General features: G+C 37.9%; 1 protein-coding gene across 46 annotated transcripts in view; it reads right to left on the reverse strand.

Annotated features, from left to right (window-relative positions):
- Window positions 1-243: 243 nt before the first annotated feature.
- Window positions 244-20,125, reverse strand: part of CLASP2 (cytoplasmic linker associated protein 2) — a 180,396-nt gene continuing 160,514 nt past the window's right edge. For all 46 annotated transcript variants that reach the window (XM_044252774.1, XM_044252775.1, XM_044252773.1 and 43 more), the window contains 5 exons: window positions 12,626-12,819; window positions 11,989-12,117; window positions 6,573-6,779; window positions 4,963-5,079; window positions 244-1,978 (listed from right to left, as the gene is read on the reverse strand). In XM_044252774.1, the coding sequence (XP_044108709.1) occupies window positions 1,892-1,978; window positions 4,963-5,079; window positions 6,573-6,779; window positions 11,989-12,117; window positions 12,626-12,819 (734 nt within the window). In that variant the 3' untranslated portion in view covers window positions 244-1,891. The remainder of the gene's footprint in view (window positions 1,979-4,962; window positions 5,080-6,572; window positions 6,780-11,988; window positions 12,118-12,625; window positions 12,820-20,125) is intronic.

Genomic DNA, 20,125 nt, shown 5'->3' on the forward strand with positions numbered 1-20,125 from the left:
AGTTGGTTGGGCAGCTGCCTTCGGCTCAGGTCATGATCCCAGTGTCCTGGGATCGAGTCCCACACATTGGGCTCCTTGCTCGGCAGGGAGCCTGCTTCTCCCTCTGCCTCTGCCTGCCACTCTGTCTGCCTGTGCTCGCTCTCTCTCTGACAAATAAATAAATAAAATCTTTTAAAAAAAAATGTAGTTAGGAGCTACATGACTTTTCACACAGTGAGACAGAAAAACAACTGATATACATTGTTAATTTTTTCAAGTAATGTTATGTACAGTTTTATTGCCAGTATATGCACAACAGTAAGCATAGAACTATAAATACACAATGTAATTAACAGTAGAAAACAAAACTGTTACAGGTAAAGGGGAGGGGATATAGAGAAACTATTTTCCTGCTGCTAGAACAGAAACGAAGGGAAAAGCCTATGACAAATCATCCATCCAGTACTCTTGTCTTAAATTCTTTACATACATTTCTACATTTTTTTCAATTAAACAAATAAAGTACAGATAACTCTGTAACAATAGCAAATTGCTTCCCTAATAGCCATTTGCCTTTCCAGTCAAATTCACTTCATGTTAGGATTTTTAAAAAAGTCAAGATGAGAAATCATTAGTATCCTGGTTCCCAATGATCTAATTTGCCTTTCACCAAACTGGTAATTTTTGAAAGTTGGCTGCACATGAAAAGAATAGGTGTAGTAAAAGGTGATTAAAAAAATTTGTTAAAATGTAACAGAAAATCACCCTTGAAGTAGTTTTCCAAAGGACACTACAGGCAGCAGCTCAGTTATAAGGATTAGCCCTGAAGAGGTAGAGAATTTGAGTCCATTACACAAAGATAATAGCCTTGCACCATCTTCTCTCTCATCAGGATCAATGTTTTCAAGTAAGACAATTTCATGGTAAAAGGAAACCAGGTTCCACCATTTAAAGAAAAGGTGCTGGTTGACTCCCATGTCTCAATAATAAGTTTGTTTATTAAATGAGAAACAGAAGACGGTCAAGGACACACATGCACTTGATTTACTTTTTGTCTCTTTCCATTATCAAGTTTGTTCATAAGTGAATTTGAGATTAATAAATATGAAAAAAGCATCATTCACAACAAAGATAAACCAAAAATCCTGCAATAAAACCTTCTATTTTAGTAAGTATCAAGAAAACAACAGGCAGATGATTTGGTGCAGCTTTCATAAGGGATCTTAGAGGGGACATGGTTTTAAATAAAGATGGCAAGATCAACAACCAACAAGCAGTTATCAGTGTTACAGAACTGGCTGATTCTGTAGCACTTTCTCTGAGGTCTTAGTTTTAAACTACAGATCACCCCAAAGAAATTGCAGCTAATGACATGTATCACCATCACACCAACAGAGTCCAGCTGTAGTTCAAATTAGTCCTGCTTTGTTTCACATCATTTCAGTATTTCTAGCATAGGACATGATACGGAACAAAACTCCAAGTAGCAATAAAAATATTATTCTGCATCTGAATAGAGGCAAAAAAAATGTTTTAGACTGTTAAACTTTTAAAGCTTTAAGCATTCTCTTTAACCAGCATTTAAAAAAATTTATACAATCATAACACTGGCAAAGGTTAATGGGAAGACAAAGAAGTACAAACATGTGAAGTGATGAATTTGATTAAAAATTACTTGGTACTGATCAACTGATGTTAATACTGCTTCTTCTTGAATTTGGAATAACTATCATAAAGGTTACATGCAGACTGAGGATAGCTCTCTGTTACAGAAAATACAAAACAGAACAAAAAACTAAAACTGGGAAAGATGGTAAGTTCCAAAAGATGTGTTTGAAAATTTCCTTTCATTGATGAGGGGTGGTCTGTCTGTCCTTTCTTTGAGAGGCCTGGTTCACTTTAATCAGCTTCACTAACTTTGTCCAGAAACATCAGTAGTGGGATCAGCTCCTCCAGAACCTGTCTGTGCACGTTTGATGTAAAGATTCAGTAGCTTCATCTGCAGATTCAAGCCGAACATATGTCACTGAGCAAATTTTTAAGTTATAGTAAGATGTTTATTAAAAAAATTATATACATACATGAATTTAAAAGAGAGATTTTAGACTAAGTTATACCCAAGTTATTGTTGTTAATAAAGAATTACAAAAAAAAAAATTCAAGTCTCAGTCTGTTCACAACTGAGTATTTTATTTACTCATTTATTTAAGTAATCTCTGCACCCAACATGGGGCTTCAACTCATGACCCTGAGATCAAGAGTTGCATGGTCTACCAGGATGAGCCAGCCAGGCACCCCTGACAACTGAGTATTCTAATATGCCCTTTTGAAAAATGTTGTACTGATAGTATGTAAAACTTAACTTAGGAAAAAAAAGTCACCATTAAGACAATAAGGACAAACATCTGAGCACCATGTGCTATATAATAAGCTAACTACCTTACACTATCTCTTTTTATCTCAATAATAACTTACAGATGAGGAAATCAAGATATAGGATGTGTAAGTCATTACCCCAAAGTCACAAGGGTAGGTAAGAAGTGGGCCTGGATAGGAAATTAGGCACCTGGGTTCCAGGACCCAAGATCTTAAACAACTATAACATTGCCCTCCAAGAATGTTCTTGATTTCTCTGTGTCACTTTGTAGTCTTTCCTAGATGAGATCATATTTTTATAAAGTTTTTATCAGTGCATATACAATTTTATGCTTTACTTTTGTCATCTAATGTCATTTCCAAATATTTTCTCAACCTAGCTATAATCTCATATGCAACTGGCTGCCTAGCGTTCTGACAAAGTACTTCATTTAAAAATTTTTTTTACTTAGATTCAATTTAATTAACATATATTATTAGTTTCAGGGGTAGAATTTAGTAATTCATTAGTTGCATACAACTCCCAGTGCTCATTACTTCAAATGCCTATCAGCCAATTACCCCATCCTCCCACAAACCTTAGCTCCAGCAACCCTCAGTTTGTTTCCTGGAGTTAAGAGTCTTGACAAAGTACTCAAATTTAATTCTTCTACAGACATCTTTGAATTATCATGACACAACTTGAGCTTATCACAAAAGCTTTTTTTCTTTGAAAACCACTGTGTTGGGGCACCTTGCTGGCTCAGTTGGTAGAGCATGTGGGGCTCTTGAGTTTAAGCTCAGTGTAGAGTTTACTTTAGGGAAAAAAAAAAAAAAAAAAAAAAGAGGGGCTCCTGGATGGCTCAGCCAGTTAAGTGTCTGCTTTCAGCTCAGTCATGATCCCATGTTCCTGGGATCAAGTTCTACATCAGGCTCCCTGCTTCTCCCTCTGCCTGCCACTTGCCCTACTTACGCTCTGTCTCTGTCAAATAAATAAATAAAATCTTAAAACAACAATAACAATACAACCAAAACCCCAAAAGAATACTGTTTTTTTTTTTGGGGGGGGGGAAGACTGCGTTGTTGAAAATTTGCTTTTTTAACATTAACTCATTGATTCAAGGGTTTTTAACCTGGTGTCCATGGGATTCAGGGGCTCAGTGAATCCTCTGAAACTATGTGTAAAATTTTCTGTATTTATTTATTTTTCTTGGGATGAGATATAACCCATATCTCAAAGTGGTCTGTAACTCAGAAAGGGTTAAGAATCACTGCTTTAATCTACCTATAACTTACATAAGTATATAATTTTAGGTATATGCTTAAGTTTTATAAGTATTTTCTCCACCTCTTTGTAATTTTTTTGATTTTTTTTTTTGGACAGACAGAGATCACAAGTAGGTGGGGGGGGGGAGCAGGCTTCCCGCTGAGCAGAGAGCCTGATGCAGGGCTTGATCCCAGGACCCTGGGACCATGACCTGAGCTGAAGGCAGAGGCTTTAACCCACTGAGCTACCCAGGCACCCCTCCTTTTTGCAATTTTAAAAATAAATTTGATCATAGTAGTGACAATAGCTAGGGTGTGGGAAACTGTTTAAATGAGGAAGAGTGTTTCCTGCTAACTGGTTCATAAGCAAAAATTCAACAATTATAGTTTATCCTCACCTCGTAGAATAAATTTCAATGATTGTATCAAAGAAATGAGGAAAGACTCTTTTCTTAAAGTCTTTAAAAAGTTTTTTAAAGCTTATTTAGTTAAGTAATCTTATTACTTAATGTGGGGCTTGAACTCATGACCCCCAAATCAAGAGCTGCATGCCCTTCTGACTGAGTCAGCTAGGTACCCCTATTTTTTTTTTTTTTTTAAATCTTAAGGAAAGCAAATATTCGATTATCGTAGTTCATAGGGGGAAATTAAAGAAATGCCCAAGGGTTCCACATTTTGGGAGATATAAAGTAATCCATGAATGTATAAAACCACTATTCTTTTTTAAAAGAGTATTTATTTATGTACTTACGTATTTAAATAATCTCTATACCTACTGTGGGGCTCAAACTCAAAACAACCGAGATCAAGCGTCACACACTCCACCAACTGAGCCAGCCAGGCGCCCCAACCACTATTTATTCTTAAACAGTCCTTGGGGGCAAGGATTTGGGTGTGGGAGTGTGCAAGGAATGTGCTGGCTGTAGGCATTTCTTTTTTTTTTTTTTTTTAAGATTTTATTTATTTATTTGAGAGAGAGACAGTGAGAGAGAGCATGAGCGAGGAGAAGGTCAGAGAGCGAAGCAGACTCCCCGTGGAGCTGGGAGCCCGATGCGGGACTCGATCCCGTGACTCCGGGATCATGACCTGAGCCGAAGGCAGTCGTCCAACCAACTGAGCCACCCAGGCGTCCCGTGGCTGTAGGCATTTCTTTACAGCACCCTACCCTACCTGACTTCATGTGAGTGACCAACGTGAAAGTAGGAACAGTTAAAATTCAAACGGTAGAGGAGGAATAAGTTGGATGCTCAAGGCCCAACATGTTCAAAGGTGAATAACAAATTTACCCTTTAACACAACAAAGAACTAAATCTGAAAAATGTACCAATGCCACCACCTTTAAGACAAAGCATCATTACTTACTTTGCTGCCAGTGAGCTGACTGAGATGTGGTTTTAGCTCATCACCAATTACCGCATGAACAGCCACCAGGCAGAAGACACAAGCTTTCCGAACACTGCTCTCTGAATTATCATAACCCTAGGGAGAAAAGTCCTTGTTAGCACTCTTGGGGGATCTGAGAAGGTACTATTCCAATTCCAACATGGACAGAAGATGTGGCTCAAAAATGAGATTATAGGCATACCAAGGGAGAGGAAGCTTTAGTGACTGAAGTTAACCTTCCTGCCTTTCCCAGCAGAAATGTGCCCTTCTCTCCTTCCACACCTCCATTCCGCTATCACTCCGCTAGCTTTCCCTATTGGGTTCTACCTTTATTTAGCCTGGAAAGCTGCCACTTCACCAACCTGCTCTGTAAAGTCTCCAGATGAACCCTATTCGGCTACAGGGATCCCAAGAGCACTTCACTATTGAATAAAATCTAAACAGAGTAAAACTAGGGTTGGTAGTCAAGGTACTCCTGTAATTCAGGCTGAATTAAGCTCAACATCTGTCCCATCCCTACCATTACCCTAAGTTTCATACCTGGCAAAAATTTATTCAGTACCCACTATACGTATGACATAAACATACTGTGTACATGCTTTTCTTAGGACCAAAGGACCCCACAATTTAGTGACTAATATTAGGCTTAGAACAGTGTCAAAGATAATACTAAAGATGCACAAAGAAATTAATGATTAATTCTTTTCAGGAGTGGTTTTATTATACACACTATATAATATTAGTCATTGTTACATTATAGAATATAATCTATTGGATGGAAAAAGTTAACAATTTATGATTAAGCAAAGCATGTTATAAAATGTGATCCCAATATTAAAACGTTTATGTGGATGGGTTTGTGTGCACAGAGAAAAACACATTACATCTGTGACTGCAAGTCAGTATAACCATTTTGGAGAGAAATGTGGCAATACCTAGGAATTCTACTTAGAAATATATACATATAAGAAGGTAAAAGGAAGTTCACTGTAATATTTATGTTATTAAAAAAAGGGAAACAACCCAGATATTAATCAAAAGACGAATGGCTCAACAAATTGTGGTAGTCACATTAATGGAAATTACTCAGCCATAAAAAATGAATTAAATTCTAATACATGCTATAACATGGATGAATTCTAAAAACATAATGCTAAATGAAATAAGCCAGCCACACAACAGAAGAAATACTGTGTGATTCCATTTACATGAGGAACCTATAAAGCAGAAGAGAGAGAAGAGAGAAAGTAGAAGTTACCAGGGGCAATGGGGAGAAGGAATAGGGAATTATTAATGGGTACAGAGTTCCTGTTTGGGATGATAAAATATATTTTGGAGCTGGAGAATTGTAATGGTTGTACATCATAAATCAATTTAATGCCACTGAATTGCACACTTAAAAATGACTAAATGGTTTACACACACACACACACAACACACACACACAGAGCTAGTTATGGAAAGTCTTTGCTCTGAATATCCAAGACAGCAGGAAGGCTTGGTTATGCCACTAGTGTTGCCTAGGAAGTGCCTAAAATAACCGAATCCCAAATGTATCTTAATTTATTCCTCTAAATTTTGTTTCTCACCTGTATTAGGCCTGGCATAATCTCTGGCAAAAGCAAGTTAAGGGTTTCCTTGGATACTCTCTCTATCACTTTTGTTTGCATTTTGATTGCAGCCAGATTAATGGGGTAATCTGCAGTTTGGATGATAGGACAAAGCACTTTGATGCACTGCTCTGGACTGATTGAAGTGGCTAGCACTGATGCAGCTTCCTCAGCAGATCTTACAACCTAAAACAAAGAGGAAATATTTAAATTGGAGTAAAATTTTAAAATGCTATACTGTGTCCTGTAAGTAAAACTTCATGAAATATGCAATACAACAAAGTATCTATAACTTGCTTTGAAACTACTACAGTAAACAAACACAAAAAGTGAGGGTGCAGATAACACAGAGTTGGCAAACTGTCAGTAACTTCTGAAACCAGAATAGATTTATGGGGAGAAATTATTTTTCCTGATATTCTTTCTTTCATTCATGTTCTCTTAACGTTGGCTAATGCAAGTTTGTTTTGTTTTGTTTTTTTGGGGGGTGGGTGGAGGGAAAGGGCAGAGAGAGGGAGAGAGAGAATCCTAAGCAGGCTCTACACTCAGTATGGAGCCCGACATGGGGCTAGATCTCATGACCCTGAATTCATGACCTAAAGTCAAGAGTTGGATACTTAACTGACTGAGCATTCTGGGCGCCTCAGGCTAATGAATTTTTTTTTTTTTTAAAGATTTTATTTATTTATTTGACAGAGAGAGATCACAAGTAGATGGAGAGGCAGGCAGAGAGAGAGAGAGGGAAGCAGGCTCCCTGCTGAGCAGAGAGTCCGATGCGGGACTCGATCCCAGGACCCTGAGATCATGACCCGAGCCGAAGGCAGCGGCTTAACCCACTGAGCCACCCAGGCACCCAGGCTAATGCAATTTTTAAATCATACTGTGGTCTAGCTGTACTGGGTGGTGGAGGCTCCATTTATCTTTAAAGGGCATAGAAACCTCTAGAATAGCCATACTGAAACCCTACTCACTATCAGCACCCTCAGTTCCAGGAGTATTCATGTCCTTTTCATTATATTATTATTATATTATAATAAAATATAAATAATCCTGGGGTACCTGAATGCTCAGTTGGTAGAACATACAACTCTTGATCTTGGGGTTGTGAGTTCAAGCTCCAAGTGAGGTGAAAACGTTACTTAAAAATAAAATCTTAAAAGAGTCTCATTAATGGGTTATCAACTTAACTTGCTATTCCTTCATCTGTTTATAATGATTTTCTTTCCTTCTGTATTGGGCCAGTGGAGGGCCGACACTAATTTTATAATGAAGAGAAGAAATGGCTGTCTTTCTATTTTAGTAGAATCTGTAATCTCTAGAGATGGTCTTGGGACCATGTAAAAATTATTGCTTTTGTTTCTAATTTAGTAGTTTCTCACTTTGGATCTCAATCTATGAGAGGTACTAAGAAAGGCACAGTGGCAAATACACTGGAGGTCAGAAGACCCAGGGCTAATTTTAGATGTAATGCCTTAAGAATGTCAATTTTATCTTTTGTAAAAATAGAGATGCCAGGCCTTATTTGGGTCAGAAGGTGGATAACTACAAATATTAGTTTTTTAAACCTTCAGCAAGATACTACAGATATTCTACAACTAAACACCAGCTGAATAAAAAAAGAAATCTTAGGAAGAATCCATATAGATTTAGGAGTTATGACTCACTCTCCTATAAGACCTCTAGTCATTATCTTCTGAATATTCAGAGGGTTTCAGTTTCTTCAAATCCTCACAACACTACTTTTCTTTTTCATTTTTAAAAAAAGATTTATTGGGTGCCTGGGTGGCTCAGTGGGTTAAGCCGCTGCCTTCGGCTCAGGTCATGATCTCAGGGTCTTGGGATTGAGTCCCGCATCGGGCTCTCTGCTCGGCAGGGAGCCTGCTTCCCTCTCTCTCTCTCTCTCTCTGCCTGCCTCTCTGTCTGCTTGTGATCTCTCTCTGTGAAATAAATAAATAAAATCTTTAAAAAAAAAAAAAGATTTATTTATTTATTTAAGTAATCTCTATGGTCAACATGGGGCTTAAACTCAAGATCCCAACATCAAGAGCCATATGTTCTTTCAATTGAGCAAATCAGGTACCCCCGAATCCTCACCAACACTTATTGTTTTTCTTCCTCATGTACGTGAAGTGATAGCTCATTGTGGGTTTAGTGTATTTTCCTAATGAGTACTGATATTGGGCATTTTTTCATGTGCTTATTGGCAATTTGCATGTCTTCTTTGGATAACAGTCTATTTAGGTCCTTAGTTCATTTTAAAAAAATAATTCATTTATTTATTTTAGAGAGAGAGAGCAAGCATGAGCAGGGTGAGGGGCAGGGGGGAGAGGTAGGAGGGGGAGGAGAGAGAGAGAGAAGCAGACTCCCCACTGAGCACGTAGCTCGATCCCATGCCCTGAAATCAAGTCAGACGCTCAATGGACTGAGCCACCCAGGCACCCCATTCTTTGTTCATTTTTAAATTGGGTTATTTCTCTTTTTGTTGTCGAGTTGCAAGAGTTTTTAAATATATTACCTTATCAGACATAGGACTTACAAAAATTTTCTTCTTCTTTCCACTTTCTTTAGAGTGCCCTTTGAAGCACAGAAGTTTTCTTTTTTTAAACATTATATAAATTTGTGACACTGATTTTTAAATTTTACTTATTTATTTTTGAGTAAACTCTATGCCCAACATGGGGTTGAACTCATAACCCCAAGATCAAGAGTTTCATGATTTACTGACTGACCCAGCCAGGTGCCACTGAAGCATGAAAGTTTTTATTTATTATTATTATTTAAAAAAAGATTTCCTTTATTTATTTGACAGAGAGAGACACAGCAAGAAAGGGAACACAAGCAGTAGAGGTGGGAGAGGGAGAAGCAGGCTTCCTGCTGAGCAGGGTGCCCTGGGATCATGACCTGAACTGAAGGCAGATGCTTAACTGACTGAGCCATCCAGACACCCTTTTCTATTATTTAAAAAAATACTTTATTATACATTTTTTAAAGATTATTTGAGAGAGAGAGAGAGAGAGTGAAAGTGAGCATGAGCAGGAGAGGCAGAGGGAGAGGGAGAGGGTGAGGGAAAGAGAATCTCAAACCAACTCCCAGCTGAGTGCAGAGCCCAAAGGCTCAAGCTCAGGACTCCGAGATCATGACTGGAGCCAAAATCAAGAATGGGATACTTTTTTTTTTTTTAAGTATTACTCTTTTTTTTTTTTTTTTTTAAAGATTTTATTTATTTATTTGACAGAGGGAAATCACAAGTAGACGGAGAGGCAGGCAGAGAGAGAGAAGGAAGCAGGCTCCCTGCTGAGCAGAGAGCCCGATGCGGGACTCGATCCCAGGACCCCGAGATCATGACCTGAGCCGAAGGCAGCGGCTTAACCCACTGAGCCACCCAGGCACCCAAGAATGGGATACTTAACTGATGGAGCCACCCAGGTGCCCTCAAAAGATTTTAAGTAATCTCTATACCCAACGTGGGGCTTGAACTTATAAACTTGAGATCAATAGTCACATGCTCTACCAACTGAGCCACCTGGGCATCTTGAAGCACCCAAGTTTTAAATTTTGATTAAGTCCAATACATGTTTTTGTTGTGGTTGTTGGCTACTTGTGCTTTTAGTGTTGTATCTAAAAAACTAGTTAATCCAAGATGGCAAAGATTTACACCCATGCTTTCTTCTGAAAGTTGTAGTTTCAGCTCTTAAATTTAGTTTTGATCTATTGTGTCTTACTGCTATTTTTTAACTTCCCTTGTTTGACTTCTTTCACTTATATTTTGGTTCTACCAGAGGCACCTCATGTTACTGCTCTGGTGCTTTACACATGAAACTAATCTAACACTGTATGTTAACTAATTGGTATTTAAATAGAAGTTTAAAAAGGCTAATTTTTTTACACAACTATAAATAAAAAGAGAGATAGATAGATGGATAGATGAGACAGATTTACAGGACTCTTTCAGGAAAGCTGTCCTAATTATTTTACTGAATAAACTTTGAACAGACATCTATCTCCTACAGGCACTTTACCATTTTAATAATGATTCTTCTTAAGTTACTTCAAAAAACCAAATTCTTGTTTTTGTTTTTTTTTTTTCAAAAGATTTTATTTATTTGCCAGAGAGAGAGAGATCACAAGTAGGCATAGAGGCAGGCAGAGAGAGAAGGGGAAGCAGGCTCCCTGCTGAGCAGAGAGCCCAATGTGGGACTCAATCCCAAGACCATGAGATCATGACCTGAGCCAAAGGCAGAGGCTTAACCCACTGAGCCACCCAGGTGTCCCTCAAAAAAGCCAATTCTTATTGATAAGTGGACAGTAATGGCTGGTGATTTCTAAATTGGAAAACTACAAGTCAAATTAAGAAGAAAAAAATGAAATCAAGATTATATCCTAGAGCTGGATTATTTTAGGTGAAAGACCATATCACCACAGCTCATTTAATAGAAAAAATATGACTGCATCTTTGTCAGATATACTACCTGGAACATCAAAGTTAAGTGTTCATTTGATTGAAATGACTGACACTCTTCAAGGGTATATATACTTCAAGCAGTGTTTATACATTTCATGTGATAATATAAGTACTGAGAATACGGTATTTTTTTTTTAAAGATTTTATTTATTTATTTGACAGAGAGAGATCACAGTAGGCAGAGAGGCAGGCAGAGAGAGGGGAAGGGAAGCAGGCCCCCTGCTGAGCAGAGAGCCCAACGTGGGACTTGATCCCAGGACCCTGAGATCATGACCTGAGCCGAAGGCAGTGGCTTAACCCGCTGAGCCACCCAGGAGCCCCGAGAATAGGGTATTTAGTCTAAAGATACAAATATAGTGATCTGAAGGGGCAGTGCACCCAAATGTTTAGAGCAGCAATGTCCTCAACAGCCGAACTATGGAAAAAACCTAGATGTCCATCAACAGATAAATGGATAAAGAAGAGGTGGTATATATCTACAATGGAATACTATGCAGCCATCAAAAGAAACAAAATCTTGCCATTTGCAGTGACATGCATGGAACTAGAGGGTATTATGCTGAGCAAAGTAAGTCAATCGGAGAAAGACAATTACCATATGATCTCCCTGATAGGAGGAATTTGAGAGACAGAGTAGAGGGTTATGGGAGATAAGGAAGGAAAAAATGAAACAAGATGGGTTCGGGAGGGAGACAAACCATAAGAGACTCTTAATCCTAAAAAACAAACTGAGGGTTGCCAGGAGGAAGGAGGATATGGAGAGGGTGGTTGGGTTATGGACATTGGGGATGGTATGTGCTACGGTGAGTGCTGTGAAGTGTGTAAGCCTGATGATTCACAGATCTGTACCCTTGGGGCAAATAATACATTATATAATTAATAAAAAAAGAAGTTCTGAGAATAAAATAATAATTTAATGGTCACGTAACTTACCTCCTTATGAGGATCTTTATGTGCTTCCAATGTTTTCATGACAGTCAGTTCTGCATAGTTTTTAAATCTGGCTGGTTGATGTCTTAGGATTTCTCTTAAAACCTTTAATGCCAAAGCCCTGATTGTAGGCTAAGAAGAAATATTTTAATGTTTTTAATATTTTGGGTTGTAGACAATCTTCCATATTTTCCATTTCTGTAACTTAAGGGTCTTAACATCAGGGCAGGGATAAGTTGTAGACAACTGCACAAAGTATATGGTATATTACATAATTAAGTTTTCACATCTATAGTTGAAAACTTAAATCGCACTTTTTATACTTGTAGGAGATCAAAAACCAACAACATCCTATGAAACAGAAAATTACACTTTTGAACAAGTAGTTTAAATATGCAAAACAAGCAACTTATACTCTCCTATAAAAATAACATCAGCAACCTTTAATTTTTCCCATTGTCAATTGTTCAAAATCACTGAACTATTGGTTTAGAAGAAAAAGTACTCATTATGAAAATTTCACACAGGAAGAAGCAGTAAGAGAGACTCATTTTCCCAATTTCCAAATCTGTGTAGTTCTTGATTAACCAGCAATCAAAGACAGGAAAACAGGCTATTATTCACACATCCTGCCATTTACCTCTTTATCCCCAAGGGTTTCAAGCAATAGAAGTAATATTGTTTTGAAATGTTCATCCCAAACACTGAAAGATTCTTCCTGTGTCAGTTTCATGAGTTCATAGAGGGCGATTTTTCTTTCTTCTACACGTTCATTGTGGTTAGACAGCTCCTTCAATAGCTCTGCAACCAGGTCAGAGTGGTCGAGGGAAAGATCTGGCAAGAGGACATAATGTTAATTCTGCAACTTTATAGGTCAACTCTCCTAAGTATGGGGATGATGACTTTATAACATTATGAAACAGACAATGTTAGTTTTAAGAAAAAAAAAGATTAATTTTCTTTTCCATTTTTTCATCTTGAAAACACCAATTCTAGTTTAAAACTTTTTGTAATGAAAATTCACATAAAAAATATAATGGACCCTTACACACCCCTCACCCAGATTTAACAATTATTAAGATTTTATCATTCTTTTTTTTTTTTTTAAAGATTTTATTTATTTATTTGAGAGAGAGAGACAGTGAGAGAGAGCATGAGCGAGGAGAAGGTCAGAGAGCGAAGCAGACTCCCCATGGAGCTGGGAGCCTGATGTGGGACTCGATCCCGGGACTCCAGGATCACGCCCTGAGCCGAAGGCAGTCGTCCAACCAACTGAGCCACCCAGGCGTCCCAAGATTTTATCATTCTTGCTTCATCTTCATCCCTTCCCACTTTTTTGCCTGAAATATTTCTAGTAAATGGCAAATAAATCATTTAATCCTTACACACTTCAGTATGCATTTCTATGGTGCCATGCCAGGAGGCTCACAATGTTTGGGTACTCCATTTTTAGTGATATTAATAAAAACCACTGGATTTAAGTGGTGACAACTTGATCCCATCACTGTAAAGTTCCCTATCAATTAAAAAAAAATTTTTTTTTAAATTTTTTTTAAGAGAGAGAGGGAGAGTTTCCTCACCTTGGGGGAGAGAAAGAATCCTAAGCAGGCTCCATGCCAAGCACAGAGCCTGATCTGGGGCGCGATCCACAACTCTGATCATGACCTGAGCCAGAATTAAGAGTTGGACATCCTATGGACTAAGCCACTCAGGTACCACCCCCCAATTTTTTTTTTTTTTTTAAGATTTATTTGAGAGAGTGAGAGTGAGCATGTGCACATGAGTGGGGGAAAGGGCACAGGGAGAGGGAGAGAGAATCAGGCAGACTCCAGCTGAGCCCAATGCAGGGCTGGATCATAGGACTCTGAGATCATAACCTGAGCAGAAACCAAGAGTTGAACGCTTATCCACCAGTGCCACCAAGGCACCCCAATCAATCTTTTAGTAATGGTTCCATCCACTGATTACTCTTGAATTATTTTATTAGAAATTAAAAATGGGCTGGAATTCTTCTGTAGAGAGTAACTTTATCAACTAGAGCTATTCTGATTATCCTGAAATATAGTTTGATAGAAGAGGCAGAATACTTAATATTGTCCCTTAAATTTCAGAGTCAAGAGTTGGGTGTAAAAATTATCAAACAGTTTTGTTTTTGCTTTCTTTTTTGAAGTATAATCATGAACTCATGAATTTTATGAATGTTAAAGGACACTTGAAGTGCTTGAATAATTTTTGTAGGAAAGATAGTTACATCCCAAAATTCATATTAAAACATTATAAAATACTGGAATTCTTCCTAAATTCTTTTGTTAATAAACGATAAATTCAGCCCTTCCAGAACTTGGGCACACAGTGGCCTGAGCTTGTGCTGTAGACTTCTTCCTTAACTCCACTGGAACAAAATTACTACAGAATATGGTGCCTGAGCTTGGAAGATACACCTGGGGTGACTCCCTCTCCCAAATCTCCAGGGAGACAGTTGACGTCATGGAGCTATACTGTCTGTAGGTCCACTTGGCCTACATGCTGTTCTTTCATAGGATGGGCTGCCACTTACACTGCTCCTAACAGGCCAGAGAAGGCTTGTGAATCTGGCATCTGGGAAATGGCTGTTGCCTATAAAAGCAAAGGCACAAGAGGAAAGAACCAGCTTCCCAAAAATGAACCTTGAGGTTGCAGTTTGCTAGATGGTCACTATTGGTTCATAAAAACAGATGCTACTGTGCCTCATCCTGCCAGCTGTCTAGCCACTGACCTAGAGATACTAATGGCCTGACATTTTAGGTTGTGGGGAACCTACTCCTACCTACTCCTTATATTTTACTTAAGGTGATTTGGAAACCTAAGGAAAGGAAATTAAGCTGAACCATTAGAATAGATAGGTTCAGGGCGCCTCGGTGGCTCAGTTAGTTAAGCATCTGACTCTTGATTTCAGCCCAGGTCATTATAGCAGGGTCATGGGACTGAGCCCCATGCTGGGCTCTGCATTGGGCACAGAGCCCGTTTAAGATTATCTCTCTCTCTGCTTTTGCCCCTTCCCCATGCCCTCTCTCTAAAAAAAAAAAGGGACACCTGGGTGGCTCAGTTGGTTGAGCCGCTGCCTTCGGCTCAGGTCATGATCCCAAGGTCCTGGGATCGAGTCCCGCATGGGGCTCCTTGCTTGGCGGGGAGCCTGCTTCTCTCCCTGCCTCTGCCTGCCCCTCTGCCTGCTTGTGTGTACTCTCTCTCTCGATCTCTGGCAAATAAATAAAATCTTTAAAAAAAAAAAAAAGAATAGATGAATCCAACTAGAGTAAAACTAACAGATAACAGGGAAGGAAAATTGAACCAAAATGTAGTGACAACAATCATTAACTATTAAGAAAAGAAGTTTACTATGACAACTTTCATGGAACTACAATTAGACCACTAACAACCTCATATACAGAGCATAAAATGTGATTGCTGAACTTAAAAATGAGAGATAGTCTGGAAAGAATGACCACCAAGTGAACCAAATTAGGGTTTTTGAAGAATCTCTGTAAAATGCAGAGCAAAATCATAAAGAAGAAGAAATCTGCATTCAAAGATGGTATCTTACTTGGAGGATAAAAACGGTCTTATAATAATTTCAGTATAAAGACCAACACTGGAACAGTACTGCCGCTGTAACAGCTGCTACTGTGGCAGAATAAATGCATCTCTATATATCTCACAAAAGTCACTCCTGCAGTCATGTTAGCAGACTTTCACAGATGTCAGAGGATCAGTCATTCTATTTAGAGTTTAATTTTATTTCAGCTCAATAAAGGAAATTCACACACACAAAAAATGCTTTAGAAGGAATGCAGCTCTTTCCTCCATTAATACAGGCTTTGTAATTACTCTAGGAGATAATTAGAAATGACTTGACATAAAGTGGTCTGAACAGATGACTAACAGAAAAATAATTTCTGCAAAAGAAACCACATATTTTGTTCCAAAACTGATTTATAGAATACAAATGAGAAAACCTAAAGTACTCCATTAAGATAAAGTGTAACCAACTGTATTTCCTCACGAGAGGCATCATGGTCATGGGAAAAGGCAGGCTCTGGAGTCCCACTAAACCTGTGCCTCTTACTTTGTGCAACAGGCACACGTTCTTAATTAGTGCTGAGGCTCAATTTTATTATGAGTAAAATGGGCTGACTTTCTATGGTCATAGTGAAGACCTGGGCTCAGAATACAGTAAACTCACTAATATTAATTTTCTTTGTTCTTATGACAAATATTGGTACTATTACAATTCTGATATTTCTGTTGCAGTGCTGAAAAAATATGGGATACTCTTTTCACTGGCTAACTTTAATATGAGTCTCTTGCATAACAGAACTATCCTCATTAGCAGTAATATTCTGGAATATCATAGTCCCCGGTAAACTTCACAAAGATCATAATTACATGTGGACATTAGTGGAATTTTATTTTTACTTGCTGATTTTGAAAAATTTATCACTTATGTATGTATATCTATAGTGTGAGTAACAGACATACTAAATAAGTCTCAGAATTTCAAAACAATTTCTTTTTATAGAAATTCTGAGTTGAACAAAATTATTATCTTCTGCCAAAACTTATGGACTTTAAAAACAAAAAAGGAGAAATTTTGCACTGAGGTAGACATGGAAAGAAAATCAAAAGAGCAATGGAGGCAAATAAAATTAAAAAGAATGGGTGACATTAGCAATGTTCACAATAAAATAATGTCAAACAAGATCTTCCCTATCTCAACTTTAAAAATGAAAATAAACAATAAGTGATTAATTACTATATGAAGCTCAGAGCAACTGTTTTGCTTTACTAATGGTTTAATCCATTTTCAAAGACTGTTCAGCATAAAATGATTGTCTTATGTTTTAGAAATCAATAAAGTATTATGCTGTGAAGAAATAGTTTTCTCATTCAAAAATATTCTATCCAGTTTAGACTTTAGTTATATAATTTCCAATGATGTCCTCCTTTAACAAATGGAAAATATAAGACCTTAAGTAAAGGAAAAGAGAATCCGTCAGTTACTAAGTAGGTAATCTTCATTTCTTTTTAAAAGGTTTTATTTGACAGAGAGAGAGAAAAAGAGAGAACCCACAAGCAGGAGGAGCAGCAGGCAGAGGGAGAAGCACGTTCTCTGATGAGTAAGAAGCCCGATGTGGGACTTGATCCCAGGACACCAGGATCATGACCTAAGCTGAAGGCCAATGCTTAACCAAATGAGCCAGGCATCCCCCGAAGTGTAATCTTCCTAAGCTGTCACAGTTTTGGCTTTGTGATATATTAATTCTCTTAACATAAGCAGTTGCTAAAAACATGATTCCTCAGCCTCATAAATAAGAGATTTTTTCCATTCATCAAAAATACAAATGACCAGGCCTGGGGACACAAATTCCTGAGCAGAGTAAGCAGGGTTTTTTCCCACATGGAAGAGTGGCAAAGTACGGAATTTTAGAGCTCAACCAGGGCAAGAAAGGTGTCCACATGGAGTGGTGACCAGGTGTGTCAGAGCCCTAGCACATTGAAGGTGTCCACGTGGAGTGGCAGAGCCCAGCAAGGTGAGGAGGTAGTGGCAGAGATGGAAAACTGATGGCATACAGGAAGATTGATGAAATAAGTAAATATATTAAAGATAATGAAAGCCAGGTTTCTCAGTGTCAGAAAAAATATGGAAAAGGAGGAAATAAGAATTAATCTCATGGTGCTAAATTGGGATTGGAATGAACACATAGCTTTTGATATTGAAATAAACAAATATAAATCAGTGTGTGTACACAGAGACACACACACACACACACACACACTCCTTAAACTCTGGCCACTGAAAGGTCTTGGAAATAGTGATATCCCACTAGTAGTGAGTATACTTTGTGCCCAGACTCTAGCTTTTAAAGACCATTTTCTATTAAATGAAACCAAGGATCACTCCTTGGAGAAATGACTGATTCCAATACTCAAGAAGGGAAGTCCAGCATTCTGTTATGCCAGCATGCAAGGATGGGGACATGTCAAAAGAACAGGTCAAATCAAAGACAATTTGAGCATCAAAATAAATGATAGTTACAAATTATAACCCACTGAGTACAATGCAAACCGTGAGTTCACAGTTAGGAATATGTAAATGAAAAAAAAATTTTTTTAAAAGATTTTATTTATTTATTTGACAGAGAGAAATCACAAGTAGGCAGAGAGGCAGGCAGAGAGAGAGAGAGGGAAGCAGGCTCCCTGCTGAGCAGAGAGCCCGATGCGGGACTCGATCCCAGGACTCTGAGATAATGACCTGAGCCGAAGGCAGCGGCTTAACCCACTGAGCCACCCAGGCGCCCTAAATGAAACTTTTTAAATGAATAAACTTTAATATAGTTTTAAAGTAACTCCCCACAAGACACTTACTAATTATAGAATGAGTAATTTCACAGTGGAGAAGCCTGGTAAGCACCACCATAATCAAGTGACTAAAGTTTATATCACCGTCAAAGAGCAAAGTGAAATCATGTATATGTGCTGCCGAAGCAAGCACATGAAATCATGTATTAGCTGAAGAATGCACTATCACTTCTGGAACCCTGAGGCCAAGAGCACATGACCTGAATCCAATCACAAGAAAACATCAGACAAACCTAAATTGAGGGAAATGCTACAAAATAATAGGTCTCTGACCCTCAAAAGTGCCACGGTCATGAGAACAAAGGAAAGACTGAACACTGAAGAAGACAAAGGACACATGATGACTCAATGCAATGTGAGATTCTAAAGTGGATCCTCTGGCTCGAAGTTATTTTTTTTTTTTTTAATTCAATAAAACATTTACTGGACACATAGGATATATAAATCACCCTGTTGGAAATTGTAAGAAACCTAGCAATGATTAAGATATGGTTTCTCTTCTCAAGGAATTTATAATTTAGTAACTTAGTATAACAACACCTCAAAAGAGTAAATAAGGACTACAACACTGTAAATAAAGTATTTGGGGACACAGAAAAGAAAGTAACAGTCAGAAATAGCAACTTTTTTGTTTAAAATATTGCAGTTGAGTTTGGCGATGAGCACTAGGTGTTGTTTGGAAGTGCTGAATCACTAAATTGCACACCTGAAACTAATATTACACTGCATTAACTAACTGGAATTTAAATAAAATCTTTAAAAAAATACTGCAGTTGATTTTAGGAATTTTATTATATATCCTGTTTTACTCATTTTTATTTGTTCTTAATGGATGGATAATGTGATAAAAATGTGACAAGAGGGACGCCTGGGTGGCGCAGTTGGTTAAACAACTGCCTCCGGCTCAGGGCGTGATCCAGGAGTCCCGGGATCGAGTCCCACATCAGGCTCCCAGCTCCATGGGGAGTCTGCTTCGCTCTCTGACCTTCTCCTCGCTCATTCTCTCTCTCACTATCTCTCTCTCAAATAAAAAAAAAAAAAAAAAAATGTGACAAGAACATCCCATTACAAATCAGCATCTAATGGGGTATAAGGGCGGGTGTTTATTATTGTACTAATGATAATTACCTGATTTGGATGAGTAGATTGTGGTTACGTGGGAGAATGTCTTTATGGAAAGTACATTCTAAAGTATTTGGGGTGATTGAGCAGCATTTGGGCAGCTTACTCACAAATGGTTCAAGGAAAAGTTCTTTGTGCTATACCCCCCATCTTTTAAGCTTTTGATTGTTTAAAAAAATATATAAACATTCATATATTTTGTAGCCAAGGCAAGCAATGTCAGTGGAACCAATTTGGTTTGCCAGCATGTGACCTCTGTACATAAATAATTTAAGAATAACTAAAGCTGCTAAAACTAGGTCTCAGCTTACCATGCTGCTGCAACAAGGGAGGGTTTAAAGGACATGCTCATGCTACGTCCAATTTATTCCCTCCTGTTTTGCTGCTACTGTGACTAAACCTCAGTAACAGAGTAAGTAGTTGTGACAGATCAAAACACACTGCAGTGAATAATTTTGGCAATTTTATAAATTCTTATGTAATTTAGACTTAGTATGGCAAGTTGTCATAATTTTGCCTTTGTGGTAATTATAATATATTAAGACTCTTAACATGACATATTGGTAAAAACATGATTTGTCAACCTTATTGGTAATCAAAGAAATAAAAATGAAGAGATTTT

Source organism: Neovison vison, chromosome 6 (genome assembly GCF_020171115.1).
Source record: "Neovison vison isolate M4711 chromosome 6, ASM_NN_V1, whole genome shotgun sequence".
Taxonomy (NCBI): Eukaryota; Metazoa; Chordata; class Mammalia; order Carnivora; family Mustelidae; genus Neogale; species Neogale vison.